General features: G+C 40.5%; 1 protein-coding gene across 2 annotated transcripts; it reads right to left on the minus strand.

The window, feature by feature from the left end:
* Window positions 1–685: 685 nt before the first annotated feature.
* NCOA4 (nuclear receptor coactivator 4) lies at window positions 686–26,930 on the minus strand. Of its 2 annotated transcripts, none has more exons than XM_050958599.1 (10): window positions 26,744–26,930; window positions 11,695–11,849; window positions 10,076–10,216; window positions 8,876–8,964; window positions 8,110–8,218; window positions 5,200–5,271; window positions 4,268–4,414; window positions 3,062–4,075; window positions 2,637–2,726; window positions 686–2,192 (listed from the first exon to the last, which is right to left on the minus strand). In XM_050958599.1, the coding sequence occupies exons 2-10, from the start codon at window positions 11,833–11,835 to the stop codon at window positions 2,187–2,189; spliced, it is 1,809 nt and encodes a 602-aa protein (XP_050814556.1). In that variant the 5' UTR covers window positions 11,836–11,849; window positions 26,744–26,930; the 3' UTR covers window positions 686–2,186. The 2 variants fall into 2 exon arrangements, with proteins under 2 accessions (XP_050814556.1, XP_050814555.1); XM_050958598.1 differs by lacking the exon at window positions 26,744–26,930 and adding an exon at window positions 17,732–17,849.

Raw genomic sequence — 26,930 nt, forward strand, 5'->3', positions numbered from 1 at the left:
TACTCTTGAGGAGGCATTTGTTGCTGTGCCTCTTCTCATAGCTTCTGTATTAAAGAGCACCCATGTAGCCTACTGGATAATCCCATATCAGTCAAAGGACAATATGCAAATCAGTCAAATGTTTGTGTTTCGAGCCTCAAATGATGAGGGTGGAGGCTGTAGGGAACAGTGAAATAATTCTAAATTACAAAAAGCTGAACAAAGTTTGTGGAAAGCGGTATTTGAGAATTTTATAAGAAATAAAAACCACCACACCCACTTCTGACTGCAATGTTTTTTAATGGAAAAGACTAATCAACACTTTATGTAAATATTTATTAGTATTGACTAAACTGGGGTTCTGTGAAAAGCAAATGAATACACACCCAGAAAGTTTTAAGGGCATAATGAATTGAATATGAAGTTAGCACTCTAACTAAGGTTAAAAGGATTATAAAGGTGAGCTGCACATCAGACATCATTAAATTCAACTGCTAATCAAAATAGGCTATCACTGGAGTTAGTCATACTGTAGTCTTTCCAATCAGCAACAGGCAATATGGTCCGGTAAAAACTGAAGTTCAAAAACACTTTCTGATTTCAGTAGACAGCTCAAACTATTAAAAGAAAAGGTCTATAAGGGCTTTAGATTAGCAGACCACTTAAGAGTCTATTTGCAGTGTGCAAAGGGCCAAGATTTTTTAAAAAATCAGTTCACAGGCTATCTGAACATAGTGGTACACACAAATACTTCCATACTGTGTAGCACCAGGCAAGTGGTATTAAGTTTCAGTCCTTCGAACACGGTTTTCTTTCTGCACTGAAAAGGCCATTTTTACGCCAGACAAACTTTAAGAAAACGTTATCTAAAAATCATCAGAAAAAAGTTAATGAAAATGAACAGGGGAAATTAACTGTGCTAATTCTTCATGCAAGCTAGAAAACCTACTGCCCATTTGCACCTTGTACACCAATGGTTTCCAACAACTTATGCAGTTTCATAAGGGTTTAATAAAATGTTGTATATTAAAAGGAGGTATATTCATGCTATGTCCACTGCTCCAGTGATCAAAATTAATCTGATCCCACTTCCCAACTCTGATACTAAGGTGATAGTTACCTTAACTATCTAAAACAGATTGAAAACTTGGTGGGATTCATGCAGGTCACCAGCTGGAAAACATACTGAACAGGATTACATCATATTAGGAGGCTCTCAAGCATTCAAAGTTCCATTTTTGTTAAGCATTCTGAGAGGTTTCCATTTATAATTGTATGTGTCTATGAATTAGCTAAGGAAACATGACTACCAACAGTTTATACAATATAAGTTAACTGCCAATTAATCTAAAAATAGACATTTGAGTCACTATTACATTTTTTGTACATCAAATTGTTTTACTAAAATTGTAATTGTTACCTAATTAAATGCTGGGCACCTACTAGCTTCAGAGTGTATTGATTCATAAAGACTAACAGCACTGAAAAGACTGTCAGTTCAAAAGCAATTTAAAAAGATCTGAGCCAAATCTGTCCCAGTTCTCACTAGCTGAAGATCACATTCAAAGGAAAAATTTGACAGGAAGATCTTCCTTAAAAACACATCGAAGAGTTATGTGTCAGGGGCCAAAAACAGTACATTTCTTTCAAAAACTGGAATACATTTAGCAGCCTTGGGCTGAGTTGTACACAGGATGCAAGCAACAACTTCCATCCATCAAAGGTTAACAAACAATTGCTTCCAACTAAGGAATAAGCTATCTGAAAAAGATGAATCCTTCTCAAGATAAAGTTCTAGAATATGAAAGGCAACCTTTTGGGCAAGAAAACTGCAACACTATATAGTATGGTCCAAGCACCAGAGATGCAGATTTCACAGCAAAGACATTTCATTTTATAATTACTCCGAGCTTCAACATGCTTCCAGTGATAACCCATAAAAGAAGCTTCACATAGGCCCATGAAAGATACGCTCTTACAAATGCCTATTGTGTCAGTGTGCTTATATTCAGCAGGCCTGCATTCAGGAGTCATTTATAACACAAAGGCATTTTCTGCACCATAACTCAGTTACCTGTAAGTATAGTTTGTCTTTTAGCTAAAGCAGACTAGTCAGACACAAACAATTATTCAGCAGACTACAATGACATAGTATGTATGTGTGGCAATCAGCAGGAAGGTGATGTGGTTCTAATGCTTCAGGTTCTTCACTTCTAGAACAAAATTCAGAATGCAGAGTTATTTTATTTTGTTCTTTGGTAAAAGAGAAAGTAACACTGTGTGAGAGAAGCATGTATAAAAGGGATGTTGAAAATGATTCACATAAAGATACTGTTTCTGGGGCTGAGTTTCTTGGTCCTGATAAATTTCTGTTCTGTAATTCACCATAAACCATACAAAGATTTAATATTTAATATCAATTTACTTAACTGGGAATGATTCCCTCAACCTCCCCTGGCAGAAGAGGATGAGAGAAAGAGCAGTGGAGGACTAGGAAGAGTGGGAATGGTGAAGAGGGAATAGGTTAAGCTGCTAAAGACAGATATAGAAAGGAAATCATATGTTGCTTTTAATGTTTAAATGTAGATATCTTCAAGGATTATAGAATGCACAACTGTGTTTATTAGCAATGCATTTATATAAATGATTGATCTTACCTGTAAAGGAGTCTGGTACAGCCACTTTTCTCTATCTCCATTCAGTTTCATACAGGCAAAAAGATCACAAACTGTAGGTAGGCCATAGTCCTGAAAAAGGGAATGTCTTTAATAATTATGTCCAAAATGCATCTAAGTTAGCTTTCCTGCGTGTCTGCAATCTTTTAAAGGGGTCATTAAAGTTACATCTAATATTTCTTATGAGATGAATCTTAGCTATATTCGCTTTACAAAGTTTGTTGGATTTTAATACTGAGATGTGTTTTATTTCAGCACTCTTAAAATAGTGGTTGAGCACTGAGGAGACAAGTTTTTAAAAAAAAAAAACCAAAAACTTAGTTTGCTGAAACACAAGGCAAGAAGTAACACTGGTAATTATACTATCTTAACAGTATCTAGGAACAAACATTAAAGATTATGCTCACTTGTGCCTTCTTGCGTAGCAGCCATTTATCTTCCACTGAAGGCTGGCTGACATTTTCTATATTCTTTGAAGACAACGTCCAACTGTTGACATTCAGAGGAAGGTGAAATGGGGCTAGGAGATCTAGAAAGGGACTCTTGAAGCTAACTTCTGCTTTCTCCCGGTTTGCCTTTTCTTCTGTGCTTGCTGCTTTGTGCACTGATTTGGCTAGCCAGTTTGTCAATGGACTCTCAAGCAATGCTTTCAGAGGCTCTACAACCTTCACTGAGCTATCCAATTTCACTGTGGTAGTAGCTGATTCCTCTGGAAGCTGCCTGGAGGGATGAAGCCAAATGTTGACAGCAGATTTAGGCTCCTCGGGCTCAGGGTTCACCACTGGTATTTGGCTTACTGGCATGCCATTTTTATCCTTCCCCTCTTTCTTCAGGAGCCACTTACACAGAGCTTCCTTTTCACAGCTGTCATCACACACACACTCTGAAAAGCTAGTGCACGGCTCATTAGCTTTGCACACATCTTCCACTTTAAATGGAGTCTTGGGGTGCTGTACAAGCCAGGCGTTCGTAGATACCATGGGTGATTTCTTCACATCATGATGCTCATTCAGGCACTTAAGATTTCCAAGGTTTTCTATCTCTACACTCTTGGCCTGACTGCCATGACAGTTAGTGCAGGAGTCAGCTTTGGGAAGCCAATCATTTATGTTATATTCCTCCCTAAAAGGTTTAAACACACATTTCCATTTCTCTTCTGAGGCACTACTTCCATTTTCTGGGTCTGAAGGAGTAAGGAGCCAGTCAGAAATGTCCATCTCTTCTTGCTCAAGGAACTCCAACTGATCCATCTTTTCAGCAGAAATGAAGGAGCTACTGGCGGAATAAGAGCTCTTGTGCTTATGGGAATCTGTTTTTTCAGAAGTTTCTTCTCTTTGCTGATTCTGCAGAAGCCAGTTTTCCAAATCTTTCAGATTTCCCCAGGCTTCCTCCAAATAACAGACTTTGGAAGAGTTTAAATCCTAAAAATAAAACAAATTACTGTTTGTACAGTGACAGCTCAGAATATTTTGAAAATCAAGCAAGATGTAACAAGGGTAAGGCAGAGATGCAAGAAAAGTATAATGGATGTGCTCCCCACCCTTCCAAATTCAACTGCAGCATGATACCACATTCCTCTTTAATACATTTTATTTAGTATGCGAAGAGCGTACCTGGTTGGTCTCTGGCATGAGCTTTTTCATAAGCCAGTCCTCAGGGTTGATGCTGGGAGCATATGGAGCCTGGCAAATGCTAGCAGATTTGCTTCCAAGTAGCCAGTCACTGAGTGGGGAACCCAAAGTCCCAGACAATAGTTTCTTCTAAAAAAGAATGTGTGGTCTCCATGTTATAAAAATAACTATTTCATTGTGGAGGCAATCTACAGAGAATCTTAGAATGTACAGTGTGTCCAATATTTATGTACCAAAAGAACCACCACAGAAGTCCCTTCTCAAACCATCATCACAAAAGCCTCACAGTCATCTATGTAGCAGAAAACCAGCTTACTGCTGTGTGGTTTGCTTTTCCAATTGTTTCTAATTATCTAGAAACTAGACTGAAAACAGTTATGTGTGTACAATTAATCTGCATGACCCACAGTAATTCTGGATCCTGTGATCATTGCAGCACTTTCGACTGTACAGTCTCTCAAGCTACATGAAAAATACCTTGAACATAGCTGCATCTCTGTGCTGGACCCAGCATGGTGCCTCCCAGCTGAACTGTTGCAATACAACTGGAATGGTTCCAAATCTCTGTCTGGCACACTTAGGACTCGACTCCATTTATTCTCTAGCATTTGGACTAGAAGAGCCAAGCTGGAGCCACCCCATTCCACCCCCATGGACAAATTAACCCAAGTTCATATTTAAGGAGCTGATGTAAGGGAAGATGGCAAAAGGAAATTAATACATCCTCTCAACAGGCATACTCAATTGCCACGTTGTTACTGGATACTCAAACCGCAATACACCTTGCCACATTATTACTGGATACTCAACTAGTGCCATAAAAATTACCAGTTAGGAAAGCTGAGAGATAGCAAGATTATGCTTATACTATCTTTAGTCAAATCCTATTTTCGGAAGACAAATATTCATTTTACCTGTTCATGTTGGGCCAGCGTGCAGTTCTGCACTGACATCCAAGGGGAGGCATTTTCTGTCTCAGGAGTTTGCTATTTAAGGGGAGAAAAAAAAAAAAAGCATGAACAATAATCACTTTCCTCATTTTTAAAACTCAACTCTATTAAACTAAAAACACAAATGTTTAAACATTAAGACTATAATGAAGCAGCATTAAAAGCACAGTTACAACTGGTAAACTCCTTTTATATCCCTGTAACTTCAAGGTTACAGAAGGGCTGGAGGGAGGAGGGGGAAGCCTTCAAAGTAAAGATGTTATGGCAAATTTCATTGTAGAGCAATTAAGCAGAATTATTTCTGCGTTTATAAAGGTAAATGCTCCCAGAGGCTGAGGCATGTACTTTTTCATCAATATTGCCTACAACTGGCATCCGCTAAAGAAAGTCCCCACATTAAATTCCAACTGCTACAACAAAAAGCAAGAACACATACCCGCCATCCTCCACCAGTCACCCTAACCTTCCAGTCAACCTCTGCCTAAAACATAGCTGTTTTTAATAAGACTAGTGAGGAGTTTAGCGATGATGGAGGGATGATAAATGGGAATGTGGATATGGAGGTGGATATTACCGCAACTGAGGTAGAGGCCAAACTTGAACAGCTTAATGGGACAAAATCGGAGGGCCCGGACAATCTCCATCCGAGGATATTAAAGGAACTGGCGCATGAAATTGCGAGCCCGTTAGCGAGAATTTTTAAGCAATCGATAAACTCAGGGGTTGTGCCGTACGGCTGGAGGATTGCTAATGTAGTTCCTATTTTTAAGAAAGGGAATAAAAGTGATCCGGGTAATTATAGGCCTGTTAGCTTGACATCTGTAGTATGTAAGGTCTTGGAAAAAATTTTAAGGGAGAAAGTAGTTAAGGACACAGAGGTCAATGGTAATTGGGACGAATTGCAACATGGATTTACTAAAGGTAGATCGTGCCAAACCAATCTGATCTCCTTCTTTGAGAAGGTGACGGATTACTTAGATAAAGGAAATGCAGTAGATATAATTTACCTCGATTTCAGTAAGGCGTTTGACACGGTTCCACATGGGGAACTGTTAGTTAAATTGGAAAAGATGGGGATGAATATGAAAGTTGTAAGGTGGATAAGGAACTGGTTAAAGGGGAGACTCCAGCGGGTCGTATTGAAGGGTGAACTGTCAGGCTGGAAGGAGGTCAGTAGTGGAGTCCCTCAAGGATCGGTTTTGGGACCGATCTTATTTAACCTTTTTATTACTGACCTTGGCACAAAGAGCGGGAATGTACTAATAAAGTTTGCGGATGACACAAAGCTGGGGGGTATTGCTAACACGGAGAAGGACAGGGATACTATTCAGGAAGATCTGGACCACCCTGTAAACTGGAGTAATAGGAATAGGATGAAATACAATAGTGAAAAGTGCAAGGTCATGCACTTAGGGATTAATAATAAGAATTTTAGATATACGTTGGGAACGCATCAGTTGGAAGCGACAGAGGAGGAGAAGGACCTTGGGGTATTGGTTGATAGCAGGATGACTATGAGCCACCAATGTGATACGGCTGTTAAAATAGCAAATGCGATTTTAGGATGCATCAGGCGAGGTATTTCCAGCAGGGATAAGGAGGTGTTAGTACCGTTATATAAGGCGCTGGTGAGACCCCATCTGGAATATTGTGTGCAGTTCTGGTGTCCCATGTTCAAGAAGGATGAATTCAAACTGGAACAGGTCCAGAGACGAGCTAAAGGAGACTCAAAGAGCTTGGCTTGTTTAGCCTGGCCAAAAGAAGGCTGTGGGGGGATATGCTTGCTCTATATAAATATAACAGGGGGGTTAACGTTAGGGAGGGAGAGGAATTATTTAAGTTTAGTACTAATGTAGGCACGAGGACGAATGGGTACAAACTGGATATTAGGAAGTTTAGACTTGAAATTAGACGAAGGTTTCTAACCATTAGGGGAGTGAAGTTCTGGAACAGCCTTCCGAGGGAAGTAGTGGGGGCAAAAGACTTATCTGGCTTTAAGACTTAAGTTTGATAAGTATATGGAGGGGATGTTATGATAGGATAGTTTAATTTGGGCAATTGATCTTGGATTATCACCAGATAAGTCTGCTCAATGGTCTGCGGGGAGAAGTTGGATGGGATGGGAACTGAGTTACTGCAGAGAATTCCTTCTTGGGTGCTGGCTGGTGAGTCTTGCCCACATGCTCAGGGTTTAGCTGATTGCCATATTTGGGGTCGGGAAGGAATTTTCCTCCACGGCGGATTGGCAGGGGCCCTGGAGGTTTTTCGCCTTCCCCTGCAGCGTGGGGCATGGGTCACTTGCTGGTGGATTCTCTGCAGCTTAAGGTCTTCAAACCAATTTTGAGGATTTCAATAACTCAGTCCTGGGTTAGGGGTTGTTACAAAAGTGGATGGGTAGGGTTCTGTGGCCTGCCTTGTGCAGGAGGTCAGACTAGATGATCATATTGGTCCCTTCTGACCTATGAGTCTATGTTAATAAAATGCAGGTATACTTTAGGGAGGTTACTGCACATATAGACTGACTCTAAATGTAGCTGAGGAGATACTTTTGAAACTGACTTCTTGGCAAATCATCAATAGCTTGGGTTTTGTTATTACTGTACATAAATATCACATCCCTCCTATGTGATCATAATCTATCTGATCAAGTTCTATACTTTCTGATGTTGAAAAAATGTTGCTATATGGAATGGATTATTAGATTATGTGCCTAAAGCTGTAATAAAACATACATAAATATTTTATTTCAACTAGAGATTTAAAATGAAACCAGCTGAATAAATGATGAGGGAACTGCAGACACCCTCTCCCCTTAAAAATAACTGAATCAAGTATTTTCAACAGTGATTCTACTAGAAAAGCCTTGGTACTCACCATTGTTTTAATTGAGCCAAACGACATGATGGCCTGGCGAAGGAAAGATGCATCAGCCTCAAAGTTCAGGTTGGAAGACTCTTCTGGTTTCAGGGTCAGACTGCCTAGTCTAAAAGAATTCAGGAGGAGATCTTCAATAAAAATTAAAGTTCACCCATAAATTCAGTTAAATCCTTCACTAGCTTCAAGCTTATAAAACTGAGCCAATATTTGTATAAAGGCTTTTTATTGGTTCTGCTGCAAACAGCCAAAAATCTAAACTAATTTGAATTATTTATTTCGCTTTTTACACAAAAATAAAGAGATATGTCCATCCAAGGCTCTATGCAGTAAAAACAGAAAAAAGAGAAATATCCAGCAAAAGAACAAACTCCTCTCCCCACTTACTCTGCCTCCCAAATCAAATGACATCAAACCTTAACCTCTGCAGTAACCTGCACAAATAGTTGTGCTTGCATTACCATTTATGGTATCCTGACTTCTCTTTAAAGGAACAATTTAAAAATCTTACACTGAGATTTTCAAAGCAGTCCTGGGTATTTAGCCATACTCGTCTTCTATCCTAGACTGTTCTGAAAATCTCACCATTAATTTTTTTTTAGCAATTACCAAAAATAGCTCATAGTAAAGTATTATACATACATCATAAAAGCTAACTATGTAGAAGAGATGGTCTACAGACACGATGACCAGAAAACAGTTTAAATTCAATGTAAAGTCAAAATGAATAGCACTCTCATTTATTCACATTATGTAATATGTTTACCTCTCCAGGCACACAGAAATCTGATTGACTAGGTCATTAGTATGGGGGTGTTCCAGTTGATGGATAAGACAATTGAACTGTCCCAGCAACTATATGAAAAATAAAATGTTATTATTGCCTTAGCTCCAGTAAAGGCATCACATGTTCAAATTCATACTCTTATACTTGACACAGAATATACCTGTTCAAGATTTAGATGTTGGCATAGAAAGTACGCTTATTAAGTTTGCGGACGATACCAAACTGGGAGGGATTGCAACTGCTTTGGAGGACAGGGTCAAAATTCAAAATGATCTGGACAAGTTGGAGAAATGGTCTGAGGTAAACAGGATGAAGTTCAATAAAGATAAATGCAAAGTGCTCCACTTAGGAAGGAACAATCAGTTTCACACATACAGAATGGGAAGAGACTGTCTAGGAAGGAGTATGGCAGAAAGAGATCTAGGGGTCATAGTGGACCACAAGCTTAATATGAGTCAACAGTGTGATACTGTTGCAAAAAAAGCAAACGTGATTCTGGGATGCATTAACAGGTGTGTTGTAAACAAGACACGAGAAGTCATTCTTCCGCTTTACTCTGCGCTGGTTAGGCCTCAAATGGAGTATTGTGTCCAGTTCTGGGCACCACATTTCAAGAAAGATGTGGAGAAATTGGAGAGGGTCCAGAGAAGAGCAACAAGAATGATTAAAGGTCTTGAGAACATGACCTATGAAGGAAGGCTGAAGGAATTGGGTTTGTTTAGTTTGGAAAAGAGAAGACTGAGAGGGGACATGATAGCAGTTTTCAGGTATCTAAAAGGGTGTCATCAGGAGGAGGGAGAAAACTTGTTCACCTTAGCCTCCAATGATAGAACAAGAAGCAATGGGCTTAAACTGCAGCAAGGGAGATTTAGGTTGGACATTAGGAAAAAGTTCCTAACTGTCAGGGTAGTTAAACACTGGAATAGATTGCCTAGGGAAGTTGTGGAATCTCCATCTCTGGAGATATTTAAGAGTAGGTTAGATAAATGTCTATCAGGGATGGTCTAGACAGTATTTGGTCCTGCCATGAGGGCAGGGGACTGGACTCGATGACCTCTCGAGGTCCCTTCCAGTTCTAGAGTCTATAAGATTTGTACTCTACCATGAATACATACTAGCAAGACCAGTGTATTTGAAAGGGCCAATATAGCTAAACTGAGTTAAATACACAAATCTTACCCAGTAGAGTTGGTATGTTTGCTGTTGCAAGGTCTCCTCTTTGAGCTGCTGAATGAGATCTACCTGTTCAAGCAGCCAAACTTCACGACTGCGCAGACATTCCATATGACGACTTATGCAGCTGTGAATCTGAGCTTTGACCTGCAAGATAAATACCAGCTGCATTTAGTATTTCTGGAATGTTTGCTGAGTAGTTCAAACCAGAGCATGCCCAATGTGTTGTGTGGTTTTTTTTGTTGGCTTGTTTGTTTTTTGCGGGGCAGGGGAGAGGAAACCCACCCACTGAAATTAAATACTAACATTTTTGTACTAATCGTAATCACCTCAAACCATAACCTGAAATTTCTTTGTTCACAGAACACACCGAAGTCACCAACCTTCACACATCACAACATACAATTCACACAACTTGCTGGGTTAAGAAAGCTATTGTACACAAGTCTGAGTATTCTTGAGGACAAATGCAGTTTTAATTATTATTAACAAACTTTCACAAAAGTCAAATGTGGCTACCCAATTCCACACACAGATAATATTAAATAGTAATATTTGTCATTTATGCATACTACAGTAACACCCAGAGTCCCTCGTCAGAATCTGGGCATCACCATTTCTAACAGGCAGGTGGCGGGGGCAGGGGGGGAAATATATTGTGACACAGACATTAGCTTCCAACCACCTTCTTCTCACCCCATAAAATACATTTAATCTACAAATACAAACCATTTTGTAATCTATGTCATTGCACATTTATTCATCAAAGATGTGGGCTTATACTCAACATACTTACCAGTTACCCCACTTCAAAGTTCAAAGACCATTCCCATTGAAGGAGTACCCAAACACAAAGGATTATCAGTTTATTAAAACAGCTGTACTACTACATATTTGTTTCACCTTTATATCTTTCAGTTTAAAGAAGTTATTTCCAGCCGCATAAATAGTGAATCACTAAAAAATCCCATTACAAATAAGAAACTATTACTAAAAACCCAGAGACTAACACAAAACAGATACTAGTGAGATTGGATGTTGCCTGGTGAGGTTAGCAATACTCAAATGCTTATGTTTTGTAAGGATAATAGTTGATTAACAGTGAGATAATGGTTAGGGCTCTGTGTCTGTCATGGATTCCATGACTTTCTGCAACCTGCATGAGCTCTGTCACTTCTGCAGCAGGCAGTGGGCTGAGCAGTGGGCTGCCCAAGCAGCTGGCTCCAGGGCCAGTCATACCAGCCGCTGCTGGAGCAGCTCTGCAGCCAGCTGCTTGGGCAGCCCCGCAGCGAGCACTGGGCGGCTGGTCCCTGGGACCACCCGAGCAGGGGCCTGTGCGGCTGGAATGGGTGCTGCTGGCCCACTTCCCAAGGCTCTCTCCCACTCCCCAGATTTAGTCGGGGTATTTATAGCATAAACAGGTCATGGGCCATGAATTTTTGTTCATTGCCTATGACCTGTCCATGACTTTTACTAAAAATGACTAAATCGTAGCCTTAATAATGGTGCTTCTAGGACAGACTGCTTATTGTTTCAGAAGACCAAGTATCTTGCAGAACTACCAATCAAAACTGAGGTCAAAGACTGTCAAAACGTTACACTTTTAAAAAGTATATTTTAAATACCTCTCTCCAGTTGACTTCCATTTGTTGTTCGGCCTTGACAACTCCAGCAATAGCTGTCTCCAAGTCTTTCTTAGCTTGAAGGCACTTTACAAGGGACTCCTTACTGCAGGAGCTTCCACTTCTATCCTGCGGTGGGCTCATTCTTGATAGTGTTCCTAAACCACAAGGAAATTTTGTTTTAACAACAGTGAAACTTAAATACTTCCAGAAGTCCCTGAAAGGATAAGAATGAAGAGGGCTTAATCTGAATAGTCATCTGCATCTGCTGTGTCAGTAATATTAATCTGTTATTGAAAACACATTTGAAATGTAACTTTTCTAAAGGTCAAGAGACCAAATACTTCAAAAAAAAAAAACACTGATGTAAGAAAGTAATGTCCAGTAACTTTGTGAACAGAATGTCTGAATATAACTATCTTTGCCTTGGTTGTCTTCTCTGTTTACTTTTGGTACACAGCAATTTGCAATATCTGATGTGCTACAGAAAACAAGTTGTCTGGAAAAATATTAATGAGGAGGTCACATCAAGGTCTTGCGATTCTTCTGGGTAATTTTTCAGCATAGTAATTTATCCACACTACCACTAAAAAGAAGATATACTGTGCTGCTAAATATCAACATGCTGAAAACTTCCTCACTAGATTCCTGTTTTCCACTGCTTTTAAACATTTTCTAGCTAAGGAAGACATGGAGGATGGGAGAGGTCTGGAGAAGGGAAAATATATTACCTATCTTTAAAAAGTGGAACAAAGAGGACTGGGGGCTTACAAACCCATCAGCCTGACTTCGGTACCTGGAAAGAACTCAAGCAAATTATTAAATAATCAATTTGTAAACAACTAGAGGATAACAGTGTTATAAGGAACAGCCAGCATGGATTTGTCAAGAACAAATCATGCCAAACCAACCTAATTTCCTTCTTTTGATAGGGTTACTGGGCTAGCAGGTAGGGGCAAAGCTGTAGACTTGATAAAGCTTGACTGTAGTTAAGCTTTTGACACAGTCACATATGATATTCTCATAAGACAGCTAGAGAAATGTGGACTAGATAAAATTACTATAAAAGATGAGTACATAACTAACTGAAAGACCATCCTCAAGGAATAATTAAAACTGGGAGGACTTATCTATTGGGGACCCGCAGGGGTCTATCCTTGGTCCAATACTATTCAATACTTTCATTAATTTAGATAATGGAGTGGAGAGTATGCTTTTAAAATGTACAGATGACACCGAAGTGAGAGGGTTCCCAAGCACTTTGGAAGACCAGAATTTGGAAGGACCTTGACAAATTGGAGAATTAGTCTGAAATGAACAAGACAAAATTCAATAAATACAAAGTACTATACTTAGGAAGGAAATATTAAATGCAGATACAAAATGGGGAATGACTGGCTAGGCAGAAAAGAAAAAGATCTGGGTGTTACAGAGGATCACAAGTTAAATATAAGTAAGGTTACAATTTTGTCATGGACAATTTTAGTAAAAGGTAGGGACAGGTCATGGGCAATTAACAAAAATTCATGGAAACTGTGACTGGTCCCTGACTTTTACTAAAAATGTCCATGACAAGAAGGGCGAGGGAGGAGAGTCCAGCACCCTGCCTTGCTGTGGCTGGAAGGGACTCCCACTTGTGGCGGCTGGGATCCCCTGCCGCTTGCAACAGCTAGAGAGCTGTATGGGTCCCCTGCATCATGGGAACTAGGGAGCTGCTGGGGTTCTTCCTCGCCGCCCGCGGTGGCTGTGGAGCTGATGGGATATTCTCGGTAGCCGGGGAGCTGACTGGGGACTCTCGGCCACCACAGGAGGTGGGGGCACCCTGCAGCTCCCAGTGGCTGCGGACTATAGTCACGGAGGTCTATGGAAATCACAAATTCTGTGACTTCGGTGACCAAATCATAGCCTTAAATATTAGCCAACATGATGCTGTTGCAAAAAAGGCTAATGTAACTCTGGAATGTACTAACAGGAGTGTTGTAGAGTGTACTCTACTTGGCACCGATGAGGCTTCAGCTGGAATAATGTGTCCAGTTCTGGGTGACACACTTTATGTCTCTATGTAAGGACCATTTGTTTTTCTGGGGATAGGAGGAGGAAACTTTCTGTCACTGGTGGAGCTGAACCTATGTTTGCAGCATTAGGGAATTTTTAGACAATGCTGTACTCTGAGAGGCCTAATTTAGAACAAGAGTTAACAGATTCTTCAGAGCTGTGCTATAAAACATGAGATTCATTTCAAAAGACTATCAGAAGAGTGCAGTATCTCTGGCCTTCTCTTGATTATGAAAAGTGGTCCAGTCTAGGCTGGGTTTACATAGGAAATGTCAGCTAAGCCCAACTACATCCCACCTTTTTGCTAGTCAGGACAAACCCTAAATGAGGCACAGAACTACTCTGAAAGGTATGATTCCCCTCCCCCCACTCACAACAGTTACCACAGTGAGAATTCTGTTTGGTTGAAAAAGACTGAACTACACTGCTTCTGATACACTTTTTTTTAAATAAAACTAGTTTTCTCTTCCGATCCCCCAAAACACAAACGGTCTTACCTAGACGTAAATAAGGAAACCCAAGACTTTTACACCAATGCAAATTTTCTTACCATAGAATGATAAACCATAAAATAATCTAGCAATAATTTTCTTTGACTTCCTAATATGTGTAAGTTGCACCATCAGACTCTCTTTGATAAGATGATACAAGTATAAGGAAGTCCCACTATCAAGAGGTCTGAATGAGTAATGTTACACAAGCTCAGGACTTGTTTACACTGGCAATTTACAGTGCTGCAACTTTCTCACTCAACGGCGTGAAAAAACACCCCCGAGCGCAGCAAACTTCAGCACTGTAAAGCGCTAGTGTAGACAGTGCACCAGTGCAGGAGTCACGCTCCCAGTGCTAGTAGCTACGCCCCTTGTGGAGGTGGGTTTTTTTAGAGTGCTGGGAGGAGAAGGAGAGCTCTCTCCCAGCACTCTGCCACAACCACACAAGCCATGTTAAAGCACTACTGTGGCAGCACTTTAGCGCTGCCAGTGTAGACTAGCCCTCAGACTCCTCAGTGAATTTTACTCAAAAACTTCTAGAAGTCACCCACAAACTGCATGTGTACAGGCTGGTCAGTTTCAACATAGATAGTATCTCTTCACTTGAGGCTTTCTGCAGGAAGTTCTACACAAACATTTTGTAAGTAAGGCAGAAGGTTAATATTCTTAGAATTCTGCAATGCATGAAGATCTGTACCACATTTACAGAAATTGTATCACAGTATTTTTGCCTGGTGGGAGTGGGCATTTATTACCTAAGAATTTCAGTTCCTCTGGGGATTTCAGTCAGTGCCGCAGAATGCAAGTTTAACTGTAAATATATTTTAAATCTGTGAAAATAAGTCTTCAGTCATAATATCACATGAAAATGCAGATAACCACCGTGAATGAAAGGACGAATAAACAGAACAAAACCCAAACACAAATGTATACATTCTACAAGGTGGTGGTGTATGGTGTGTTTGGTTTTCTCCTCATGGAAAAGGGTAGAAGCAACATTTTATATGTAATATCAAAGATCACACAACGAGTTGTGAAGTAATTGCATCCAGCATCTCTTCCTCTTGAGAAACCTGATCATATTCAAGCTAGAACTAGAAGAGTACTTTAATTCCTTTTTATAAATTTACGTAAGTCTCAACCAAATTAGTCGGGATGAAGACGGCCAACCTACCTTGTCTCTATTTTTGCTTGAGTATTATGTTTAATTCTAATATTAAAGCAATCGTTTACATGTTCAATTTGTAAAACTTCTGTAATCCCCCTTCCTGCTACAGTGATTTTCAGTCCAAGAGAAGCCTTTTAATTGTAAAGTTCAGAGGACACTGCTAAATTTTATTTTTTTTTAAATAATTTAAAAAAATTCTGATGCAGCCTCCTCTACATGTGTCCTGATTTCTCTTCCTAAGTTTCTTTTTGAACAGTTTTCTGCTCCCCTGCTAATATTAAGCAGCACCTTTTGGGTGAGCCAAGAACAAACTAATGTGGTTAACTCTCTTCCCTTTCCTTTCTTGAATGATCCTTCCTGCTGCTAGGGTAAACTCCCTCTTGCAGAGCCTGGAAAAGATTGTGGATGTGAGCCCACCCCCCAGGAACTACATAAGAGGAATGATGCTACCGCAGGGGTTCTCAGACTTTTGTACTGGTGACCCCTTTCACACAGCAAGCCTCTGATTGCGACCCCCTTATGCATTAAAAACACTTTTTTATACATTTAACACCATTATAAATGCTGGAGGCAAAGCAGGGTTTGGGGTGGAGGGTGACAGCTCGCGACCCCCCATGTAGTAACCTCACGACCTCCTGAGGGGTCCCAACCACCCGTCTGAGAATCTCTGTGCTACTGCATAAGATGGAAGCATAACTGATCAAAACAATGACACTGGTTATATATTACATGCTGTTAACTGCACCTACTAACTGGTTACAGTAATCTTACCTACCAATTGTGACAATAGCAGTCACAATTTTTCAGACGACAGAGTGATTTTTTTTAAAGTTAATTTTGCAGTGTTATAGTTTGTATAAAGAGTAGTGAGCTTGAAGAGAGTGAAAATTATCTGGTTTTGCACATCTACTGAATGCAAAACCATTACAAGTTACAGCATTTTGCAATTTACATATTTTAGAAGAGTAAAATTGACAATAGACTTGTCAGTTTCATGGCTGGCATTCACTGTCAGTTTAACCATGGTGGCAAAATACAGGAGGCCTGCCTATGCTACAGCTTTCAATTCAATTCATGTCACTTTCAATTCAATATCACTCAATTCATTTCTACTCTACCAAGCTACAACCCATCAAAACAATATTATGGGTATATTACAAACTGTGAAGACCCAAACAGTTTACCAAAAATTAGACTTATAGGGAATTTCTGGTCAAGGATATTCACAATGAGTGCCACTGGATCTTTCATACCTTCCTGAAGCAGTAAGAGCCTCAGGTTTTTAACATTCTCATATAATAACTGCAGCTAATTCTAAAGAATGAAGTGCTCAATTAATTATTCTGGTATTTGAGGGTTTGTCTCCATGGGACACGCAGGAAAGTTAAATCAAAGTTACCAAAGTTGTGACAGTAATGCACATAAATTAAAGCACATATCACTCCCTACCCCCATGCTCTCATTCAAAAGTAAAGTGGCCTTAGTTCACTGCAGCTTAAGCTCTTTCTGCTACAAGTAGCTGTTAAAGATCCAATGTCACTCTTCATAAATGTTCCTAGCCAAAAACTCCCTAGCTTAAGCTACAGCAAACTCAGGCCACTTTAGTAATGGTATATGGAATATATTTGTCATGGTCTCAATTGTATATCATAGGTACACAGCCATTGAGTTGTTTTACACATTTTATGTTTCAAAACTTTCTAGATTAAAAATACTAATTGCAGTATCTTTAAATATATGTATAGAAGACTGTTGATGTGAAACCGAAAATGATCAGGGAAAAGAGTCTGTATATCTTACAATTTGTACGATGAAAGCCTCTACATTAGTTAAAACTACACTTTCTTCATCCTGCATTTCTATTCAATGATGGAAACAATTCAGCAATGACTGGTTATTAACAAGCTTTTAGTGTTTTCTCTTTCAGCATTCACTGATTCATACAGCTTTCTAGGAGTAACCCAAAACCTCTTTTAAACCAAATTTCAATCATGTTCCAAATACATATCTGTTCAGGAATGCACAGAACAGTTTCTAGTGCAGAGGCAGGAACACATGAATTCTTCATACAAAAGAATGCAATTACATTTTCTGATTAAAAAGTCTGGAAGCCAAAGACTTTGCTTGTGTCTAAATGATTGCCAAACTGTTTAATCTTCTCATTATCATTCTATTATGAATATAACACACACAACATACTAACATAAATTCATGCGATCACAAGTCACTGTGGTAAATATTTTATGCAAATCTTTAAAACATACACCCATATCGTTGACTTTATGTCACATCCCTGCAGTCTGAAAGCCAAGCCTGCTTGTCCTACCTGTTTACTGTTCGCCTTGTCTTCCCGTGCGAGGAGCCCAGGTTGTCGCGGCCTTGTGTGGCCCCCGCAAATTTATCAGCTGTGAGCACTGAGTAGGTTTTGGAATCTGCCAGCGCAGCTCACTTCCTAAGCCCATCCCTCGAGCCCCACGTGGCTAGGGCAGCCACAGCCAATACTCAGTCTTGCACGTCTTCACAGAGAGGAGGGGTTTATGGGTGCACCAGCCAGAGAAACGCCTGGCAACAACCGTGGCTGCAGAGAGCTCTGAGTGCCTGAAACGCTCATGCACAGAAACCCGAAGGAAGCTACAGCATAAAGCTAGGAGAAAAAGCCGGATTGCTAATACTGAGAGAGCTGGGGGCTCGGGGAGGGTTTTGTGTTTTTTAAGATTTAATAAAAGATTTATTAAAATAAGCTTATAGATAAGTGGAATCTGTTAGGCTCTTTACTTTGCATGGTTGCTGCACAGGAAGAACACAGCTCTGCTGCTGAACACATGATACCTGCTCCCAACCTTGGAGACACACCTTACACTTACAGACTTTAGTCTTCTAACTTCTGTCCAACAGGACAATGCAAAGGGGAAAGGCAACATTAGGGGTCTTAGAAAACTGCAAGTATGGCACATAGTGGTCTCCAAACAATCCCCTTTTGGAAATTAAAAGATGGAATTTTGTTTGCCAAACCTGCACACTAACAGTTGCTTAGGGCCAAGCATGCAATCTGTGTATGTGGTTTGGCTAACAAACATGGATCCATTTTCTCAGAAAAATCTGTAACTTAGATGTTCAACCAAATCTTCCACACTTTACATAAGAGACAATCTGTTCACATCAAAATTTTACTATTCTACTCAGCAAGGACAAAAATAATTGGCTTGAGATCTGGGACCTTATGACAGTTATTATTCTCATACCATTCATGTACTATTCCAAAGGCAACCCATTACTCTGAATAACAAACCCATGAACTAAGTTCCTCCTAGGACAACTTTGCTTTTAGGATACTGTTCACTAGTTAATAATGCACACACCATACCAAGACACCTAGAGACGCAATTATTTTAATATGTGCCTAGTTTACAATGATTCTCTTCAAACCACTGAAGTAACTGATTGTCATCTGAATGGGATTAATTTTTAATATGTTTTGATATTATCCTTGCTCATTTCAGGGAGTGAGTGTAAAATGCATAATTAGAAAATTCTATATTTTAGTGTATGATCAACATCCATCTTTGATAATTATTTAGAATAGGTTAAACTGACTAAAAGAATTGAAGTGCCTACAGTGTATGGCAAATCTGGTTAATTGGTACATAAAAGACCCTCCCTATAATTCCAACCCATTTTGTAAAAAAGAGTTATACTGAAGTGCTTTCTTGGGTGCAGTTCCTGGAACAATTTTATAAAACACATAATATACACACATAGCTAACTAGCATTAGCCAGAAGCCTACATACCTAAGCAATGGAAATTCTCTCTCTCTCTCTCTCATTGTTCTTTACAGTAATGATTCCTCTGAATAATCTTGGTAAATACCAACAATTATTTACAAAACAAATAATCTATTGCTGTCAAAATATAAATATAGGACTAAAAAAAAAAACACATCCAGGAGACAGAGGGAGAGGAATCTTTTGAGCTAGAATTTTAGACGTATGGGTAAATAAATATCTACTACACCCTTCCAAGTGAATAATTCAAAATGTAACAAATTTTTCTATCGTTAGTTCTCAGATGGATTTGAGATGTGCTAAATTAAGATTTTTCCAAACAGGGAACAAATCTCATATAAATTACTCTCTTCTTGTATTAAAGACATCTGACGTTCTGCAAATACTCCTCCAGAACAAGAGACCTTTTGGTATTAAAAAAAATAATTCTTTGAGCATTAAGTGCAGTTGGGAATGTACTGGTACTGGCTGCCTTCAGGTAATACCCACTTAACCAACACACTACTCCACTGTAATGGCTCCTACTTAAATATAATAATAATACCTAGCTCTTGTATAGTGCTTTTCATCAATAAATCTCAAAGTTTAACGTACTTATCCTCACACCACCACTGTGAAATGGAGAAGTATTATAAATTATTATCCCCAAGAAGGACCAAATAAATTTAGAAAATCAACTTCCTATTAAGGTCCAGTATCACAGAAAATGACAATGTTATTACATTTCTATTGCATGTTTTGACAGGAATTAATTCTTGTATTAAAAGATTAAAATTTCATGTTGTCACAGAAAGTACTCAAAAACTACCTTGGACTATTTAAAAAGCAGTCCACATTAGCTAGGAAAGTATCTGAAATGCTTATATTAGGCTCTACTCAGCAGTACAGGCGGTCAATTAGCTCATTCTAGGTTTAATAAGATTCTTTCCTAGCAAATGCATTTTAGTATCCACTTGTCAGTTTAAACCACAAAACCAGAAAGTGCTGTAATACATCCCATTATTTTGCCACACATCCCTTCATTGGATGTGACAACCTGTGTTACATATTAAAAAGATACATAAAATATACTCAGTGAGCATGTGATTGGTAGCCTCTTTTACTTGTTGGGATGCAAGGAATACAAAGCTGTAAACAACAATAGTCACCTGTAAGCTTTTCACCACTGTCAGTTTTCATTGATTCCCTGGGTCTTTCACACAGCAAGTGGGCAGAGAAAAAAAAGTAATAGGAAAATGTGCCACAAAAATTGGCAAGGCAGGTTTGGGGGCAGATATAGCATCTGTTACTATTTTTGTAAACTGATGTTAACACTAAGTAATTATTTTGTTTCCCAGCACCAGAACACTCTGCTAAAGGCTTCAGAAAAAGAGGGTTTTACTAAGAACTCCTCTGCATGACTAACCAACAGAGTTAAAACTTGTCAGCTACAAAATGAAGATAATAATGCAGGGCCTCAAGGTGACACAGTAACTCCTCGCATAACTGTTGCTGTTAACCTTGTTACCTTGCTGATCTATTAGGGAACAAGCTTGGTTAAAGTTAGGCAAGGCTCCCTTATAACATCTTTTGCCAGCTGCCTGCTTTGTCCACTGCTTGCAGATTCTCTGTAACAGCAGCCTCTCCTTGTGGGGATTAGAACCAGGGGAGGCCAGCAGTCCACCTCCTCCATCAGCTCCCCTAAATTCCCTGTAAAGCATGTGGCTCAGCAGCTGCCCAGCAGGAGTTCAGGTGGCCATCCCCACACTGCCATGCTGCTCCTGCCCTGCCCTCTGCCTTGGAGCTGCTCCCAGGAGCTTCCTGCTTGTTGGGGGAGGAGGGGAGAGGGATGCTGATATCAGGGTGTTCACCTGCTCCTGCTCCCTCCTCCCCCCCTCCACAAAATGGAGGAGGGGGACATGGCTCAGAAACAGAAAGGAGGAAGCTAGCTATTGCTTCCTGTCTGAACTGGCTGAGCTGCTTAAAAGGGCAACCTACTTAAAGTGGTGTCAGCATGCTTAAAGGGGCAATGCAACTCTCTCTCTCTCGCACTCATGCGCAACCTCCCCAGCACTTTGGAAAGTCAGCACCTGTGCAGCCATGTATGTGCGGTCAGGAGGAGGGAATGGTACGCTCCAGCTGGGGGGAGTTTACTCTAGCAGCCGGAGGACTCAGCCAAGCACTAGTTCTCATTTAGCAGCAAGGCATTCCCTGGGAAATATTTCACCCTCTTACTCCACCACCTCAACCAAGATTCACTATCATTCATTGCTGTGTACAATATTAAACTGTTTGTTTAAAATTGTTTAAAACTTATACTATATATGTATATAATGTCTTTTGTCTGGCAAAAAAAATTTCCCTGGAACCTAACCCTCCTCTCCCCCCATTTACATTAATTCTTATGGGGAAATTGGATTCGCTTAACATCGTTTTGCATAAAGTGGCATTTTTCAGGAACATAACTACAATGCTAAGTGAAGAGTTACTGTATGTCAGAATTTTCAGTGCTCAAACTGAGACCTTTTCCCCACTGCTTTCTATATTCCTCAGCTCTTGCATTTCTATTTTTTGGTCCAAATGCTCAGGGACTAAAGAATACTTTTGGTTTAATGAAAAAGATCACATGCCCGGGGGGTGGGACAACAGAATAAAGTACAAGCTCTTCATCTGCAACAGTATTATCTGAATTACTGCTTATATAGATTGGGTCAGAAACACCCATAAAACTGGTAATTTGTAAACACTAATTACCAAGTTAAGAGAACTTTTGGACACAAAAAAATTATTCTTGACAGAGTCTATCTATATTAGTAAAATGACTTCTTGTTGACTATAATTGTAGCTAACTGGTCACTGTAATGATCCAAATGAGCTACTGCTGTAAGCTGTTTAGGTTACTAACACTTGTCTATATTAAAAGACTGAGACGTTTCCCATTATAGTACCAATGAATTATGGTTCTCCTAAAGTACCTATCCCAGAATGCAGGCCCCACAAATCCTCTTAACAGATGGACAAGTGCTATAGCAAATTGTAAAGTGTAATCCCTATTATAAGCATTTTTCAATCTAAAATAGCATGCATTTCATAAAATTTGGTGTCAGCGTTCCCCTCCTCCAAAACATAGGTCTTTGTTGTATGCTGTGCCTTATAAAACAGATATACATACACAGTTACAGAAGCTGCAGTAGGTGCAAAACAAGAGAGGAATCTGGAATTACTACCTTAATGAACAACAACAAAAAATGCTTCACATAATGCACTTTGCAAAACTGGAGATTAGATGTGCTCTTTATCTACCCATGCCATTTTGGAATTGTATCAAGTGAACTTGTGTTGCTGCACTTCCATCCACAGTAACACTGGAATAGTTCAGACTGAACCAGTTATAAGATTTGCTCAGAGTTAATGCAGTAATACTTGAGTAACACACTTGAGAAACATTACAAACACTAGTGTGGAAAGTGTTTAAAATGTGTTCTAGATGTTCAAAATGGTTCTTTTAAGTGTTGGAAGTCTGTAATGTAGTTGGGACACAAAAGTTCAGTACCCTTCTTAAAGCCTGATTGTGGTTTAATGACATTTATATTAAAAGTAAAAGTAAACCTTTTTCAGCAAACCCCTCCCTCACCCCAAAGGGTAACTGTTGTTTATACTCATTATCAGCATGCAGCATTATTGTAGTCATGTCTTACTCCTGGAAGAATTCTGCATCATTTCACACATGCAGAATTCATGTGCCATTAAGAATTAATTTTTTTCTCAGCAGAAAATTCATTCTGCCAAGAAGTGTTGCAGTTACACCTTTTGGCCACATAAGGACTGCCATACTGGGTCAGACCAAAGGTCCATCTAGCCCAGTATCCTGTCTTCCGACAGTGGCCAATGCCAGGTGCTTCAGAGGGAAACGAACAGAACAGGTACTCATCAAGTGATCCATCCCATCGTCCATTCCCAGCTTCTGGCAAACAGAGGCTAGGGACACCATCCCTACCCATCCTGGCTAACAGCCATTGAGGGACCTATCCTCTATGAATTTATCTTGTTCTTTTTTGAACCCTGTTATAGTCTTGGCCTTCACAATATCCTCTGGCAAAGAGTTCCATGGGTTGACTGTGCATTATATCAAGAAATACTTCCTTTTGTTTGTTTTAAATCTGCTGCCTGTTAATTTCATTTGGTAACCCCTAGTTCTTGTGTTACGAGAAGGAATAAATGACATTTCCTTATTTACTTTCTCCACACCAGTGATGACTTTATACACCTCTATCATATCCCCCCCTTAGCTGTCTCTTTTCCAAGCTGAAAAGTCCCAGTCTTATTCATCTCTCCCCATATGGAAGCTGTTCCATACCTCTAATTATTTGTGTTGCCTTTTTCTGAATCTTTTTCATTTCCAATGTATCATTTTTGAGATGGGGAAACCACATCTGCACACAGTATTCAAGAGGTGGGCGTACCATGGATTTATATAGAGGCAATATGATATCTTGTCTTATTAGCTATCCCTTTCTTAATAATCCCCAACATTCTTGACTGCCGCTGCATACTGAGTGGATGTTTTCAGACAACTATCCACAATAACTCCAATCTCTCTTTCTTGAGTGGTAACAGCTAATTTAGACCCCACCATTTTAGACATATAGTTGGGATTATGTTTTCCAGTGTGCATTACTTTGCATTTATCAACACTGAATTTCATCTATCGCTTTGTTGCCCAGTCACCAGAACAGAGAACAGCTGCTCCCGGTTGCGGATAGGGAAGAGCAGAGGCTGCATTCCTCACAGCACCTGCCTGTGGGACCAGGTCAGGAGGCACAGGATATGGGGGGACAGACTGCGTGGGGAACATGGAGCTGCTGGGGTGTCACAGACTGGGGTTCAGAAGGGCTAGTGGGGGGACAGACTGGGGCAGGGGCTGAATGGGAGTGGGGGGGCAGGGACACATGGAGATGGGCGGAAAAGGATGGCTGAATGGGGGTGCAGGAACACATGGGGATGGGGAAAGAGGGTGGCTGACTGAATGAGAGGCTAGGGATCAGCCAGGGTCTGCATGGAAGAGGCTCCCTAACAATCCTTTCCCCCAACAAACTAAAAAGAACCTGTTCCACACTTCTCCTACCCACACCTAACAACCCTCCAAGTTCATTCTCAGGTTCTTTCCCAACAATTACTTCCCTCTCCCTCAGCTCCTCCGTTACCCCAACTCCCCCAAGCCTTTGCACTGCTTCTGAGTGCCCACTAAATGAAAGCTCCTCGTAGAGTCCCATTATGTCCATCCCTGTTATAGCAGTCTCTGTTTCAACATGATATCCACAAGTCATTCCATCACTTCAAGGCTATTCTATAATCCCAATGAAGTATGGAATGTGAGGCACATTCCCTTGAAAAAAGCCATGCTATATATTAACATTGCCTATATGTTATACTTTTAGAATATATAAAAAAGACTTTCAGAGGAAAAAAACATGCAGTATGTCAAAAGAAGTAACTTTGGGGAGTTTCACAAAATGATGCATGGTGGGTTGTCACAATGCAGGAAATGTGACAAGGACAGACACACTAGGACCTGAAATAAAAACTAACTATTTAGGTGGAAGTTAAGCATAACCCTTAACCTGGTTATGGGGAGAGACATTCAAGATATAGTTAATAATTATTGGAATTTAACATATTACCATTGTAAGTGACCTTGCAAGGAAAATCCAAATGTTCTTCCTGTTAAGACTGCTTCCATATTCATCTTCTTTTGTACCACTCCCTACTCCAGCCCTGCTCTGCCAATTATACTTCTCTTGGTACTATATTTCCAGAAGCACCTCTCTGCCACTCCGATGCTACCCCTCAGACCCTGGAAACCCTCACATTTATTTTCATTGCAGCCTCCCTCTCCCCCTTCAAAAACCACATCTTCCATACTATGTCTTATCTAGCCTGGAGTTAAATTCTTTGCAGAACACTATGTCCACCTACGGTACTGTATTAAAAAGTAAATTTAGAATCACTACTGGTAATTTCCAAAATGCTCAAGTCCCAGTGACTCAAGCTTGGCCTACACTTAAAAGTTCAAAATAGCTGTCGAGGGTGTGAAAAAAACCACACACCTGACCATATAGCTATGCTGTCCTAACCCCCAGACATAGACTGCTATGTTAACAGATGTCCATGGACCCAGTCACCATCTCTTGAGGAGCCTATACCAACAGAAAACCCCTTTGGTCAGCATAACATGTCTCCACACTACAGTACAGGGTTGTGATGGCATACCTACTGACACAGCTATGCTGCGGTGTAGACATAGCCTTAGGTGCTTTTGAAAATTTTGCTCTACATCTAATTAACAAAAGTCAAAAAAGATTTTTGATCATGCTCAAATATATTTACCAAGAACACGTGATAAAGAATGTACGATTGTGTAGGTCAGGATGCAGGAAATATTTCACCATTTGAACACAACGAAAATCACATTTTCAAAAATGCTTAATTTAATGAGGTTCAGTGCCACCCATAATAAACTGTAAGATAAATTATTAAACCAATAAGGCTGTGCACCCATCACTTTGTTTATTATTCTTTATTAGTGCATCAAATAGAGAATTGTTTTGTTTAGCTTGTTTGGCAAAAGCTACCTTTAAAAAAACAAACAGTCATATTTGCAATCATTGGACTTACTTATATTTGCAATGATGTGAGTACAAAACTGACAAACTCCTATTATGCAGATCAGTGGTTCTCAACCAGGGGTACATCAACTCAGCTTGGTATTTGCCTAGTTTTACAACAAGCTACATAAAAAGCACCAGTAAAGTCAGTACAAACTAAAACTTCACACAGACTTGTTTATACTGCTCTACATACATTGAAATTCAAGTACAATATTCATATTTTGTTGATTTTATAACTAGATGGTAACAATAATAAGAAAGTGCATTAGACGAAGTGGGTATTCACCCACGAAAGCTCATGCTGTTAGTCTATAAGGTGCCACAGGACTCTGCTGCTTTTAATAAGAAAGTAAGCAATTTTTCATTAATAGTCTGCTGGGACACCTTTGTGTTTTCATATCTGATTTTGTAAGCGAGTAATTTTTAAGTGGAGCGAATCCTACGGGTATGCAAGCCAAATCAGACTCCTGAAAGGGGTGCAGTAGCCTGGAGAGGCTGAGAACCACTGATGTAGATTGTGGTAACCCCTAGCATGTGCTCTTCAAACAGAGAAAGCCCAGCTGTAGGCGCTGTCCCAAAGTCCTCCCGCACCCTCTGCCCCCACTCCCCTCTCTGCAGCTGGCAGCACCTCTCCACCCGCCTGTCTGCACGGCTGCCCCACGCGTTACAAGCGTCACTGTCACCCGCAGCCGCCCGCACCAGTTACCGGCGGGGAAAGGCCCCTATGCCCAGGCCGGAGCGGCGCTGCGGCCCCCCCCGCCGCACACAGGGGCTGAGCCCGGCCGGCTGGGGCACGAGGCGGCACCTCAGCTCCGGGCAGGCACGAGGCGACGGGGTTTCCCCAGCGGGTGAGCGCAGGCGGAGCGGCGGGAGGAGGGGTGCTGTGTCCCGGTGCGCTCCGCACTTACCGGCTGGGGCGCGGGAGGGGTCCCCGAGACACAGCGCTTTGACCTCCCGGGCTGGAGGCTCAACGCAAAACGAGAGAGAGGGAGAGAGCGGCTACTCTCGCGAGAACTGTTCCCGTCGGGAAGCCTCGCGGAGCGCTGTGCATGTGCTGACCTGTAGCGGCCGAGAGGCGCCACTACACGCGCGTCC

Source organism: Gopherus flavomarginatus, chromosome 6 (genome assembly GCF_025201925.1).
Source record: "Gopherus flavomarginatus isolate rGopFla2 chromosome 6, rGopFla2.mat.asm, whole genome shotgun sequence".
Classification (NCBI taxonomy): domain Eukaryota; kingdom Metazoa; phylum Chordata; order Testudines; family Testudinidae; genus Gopherus; species Gopherus flavomarginatus.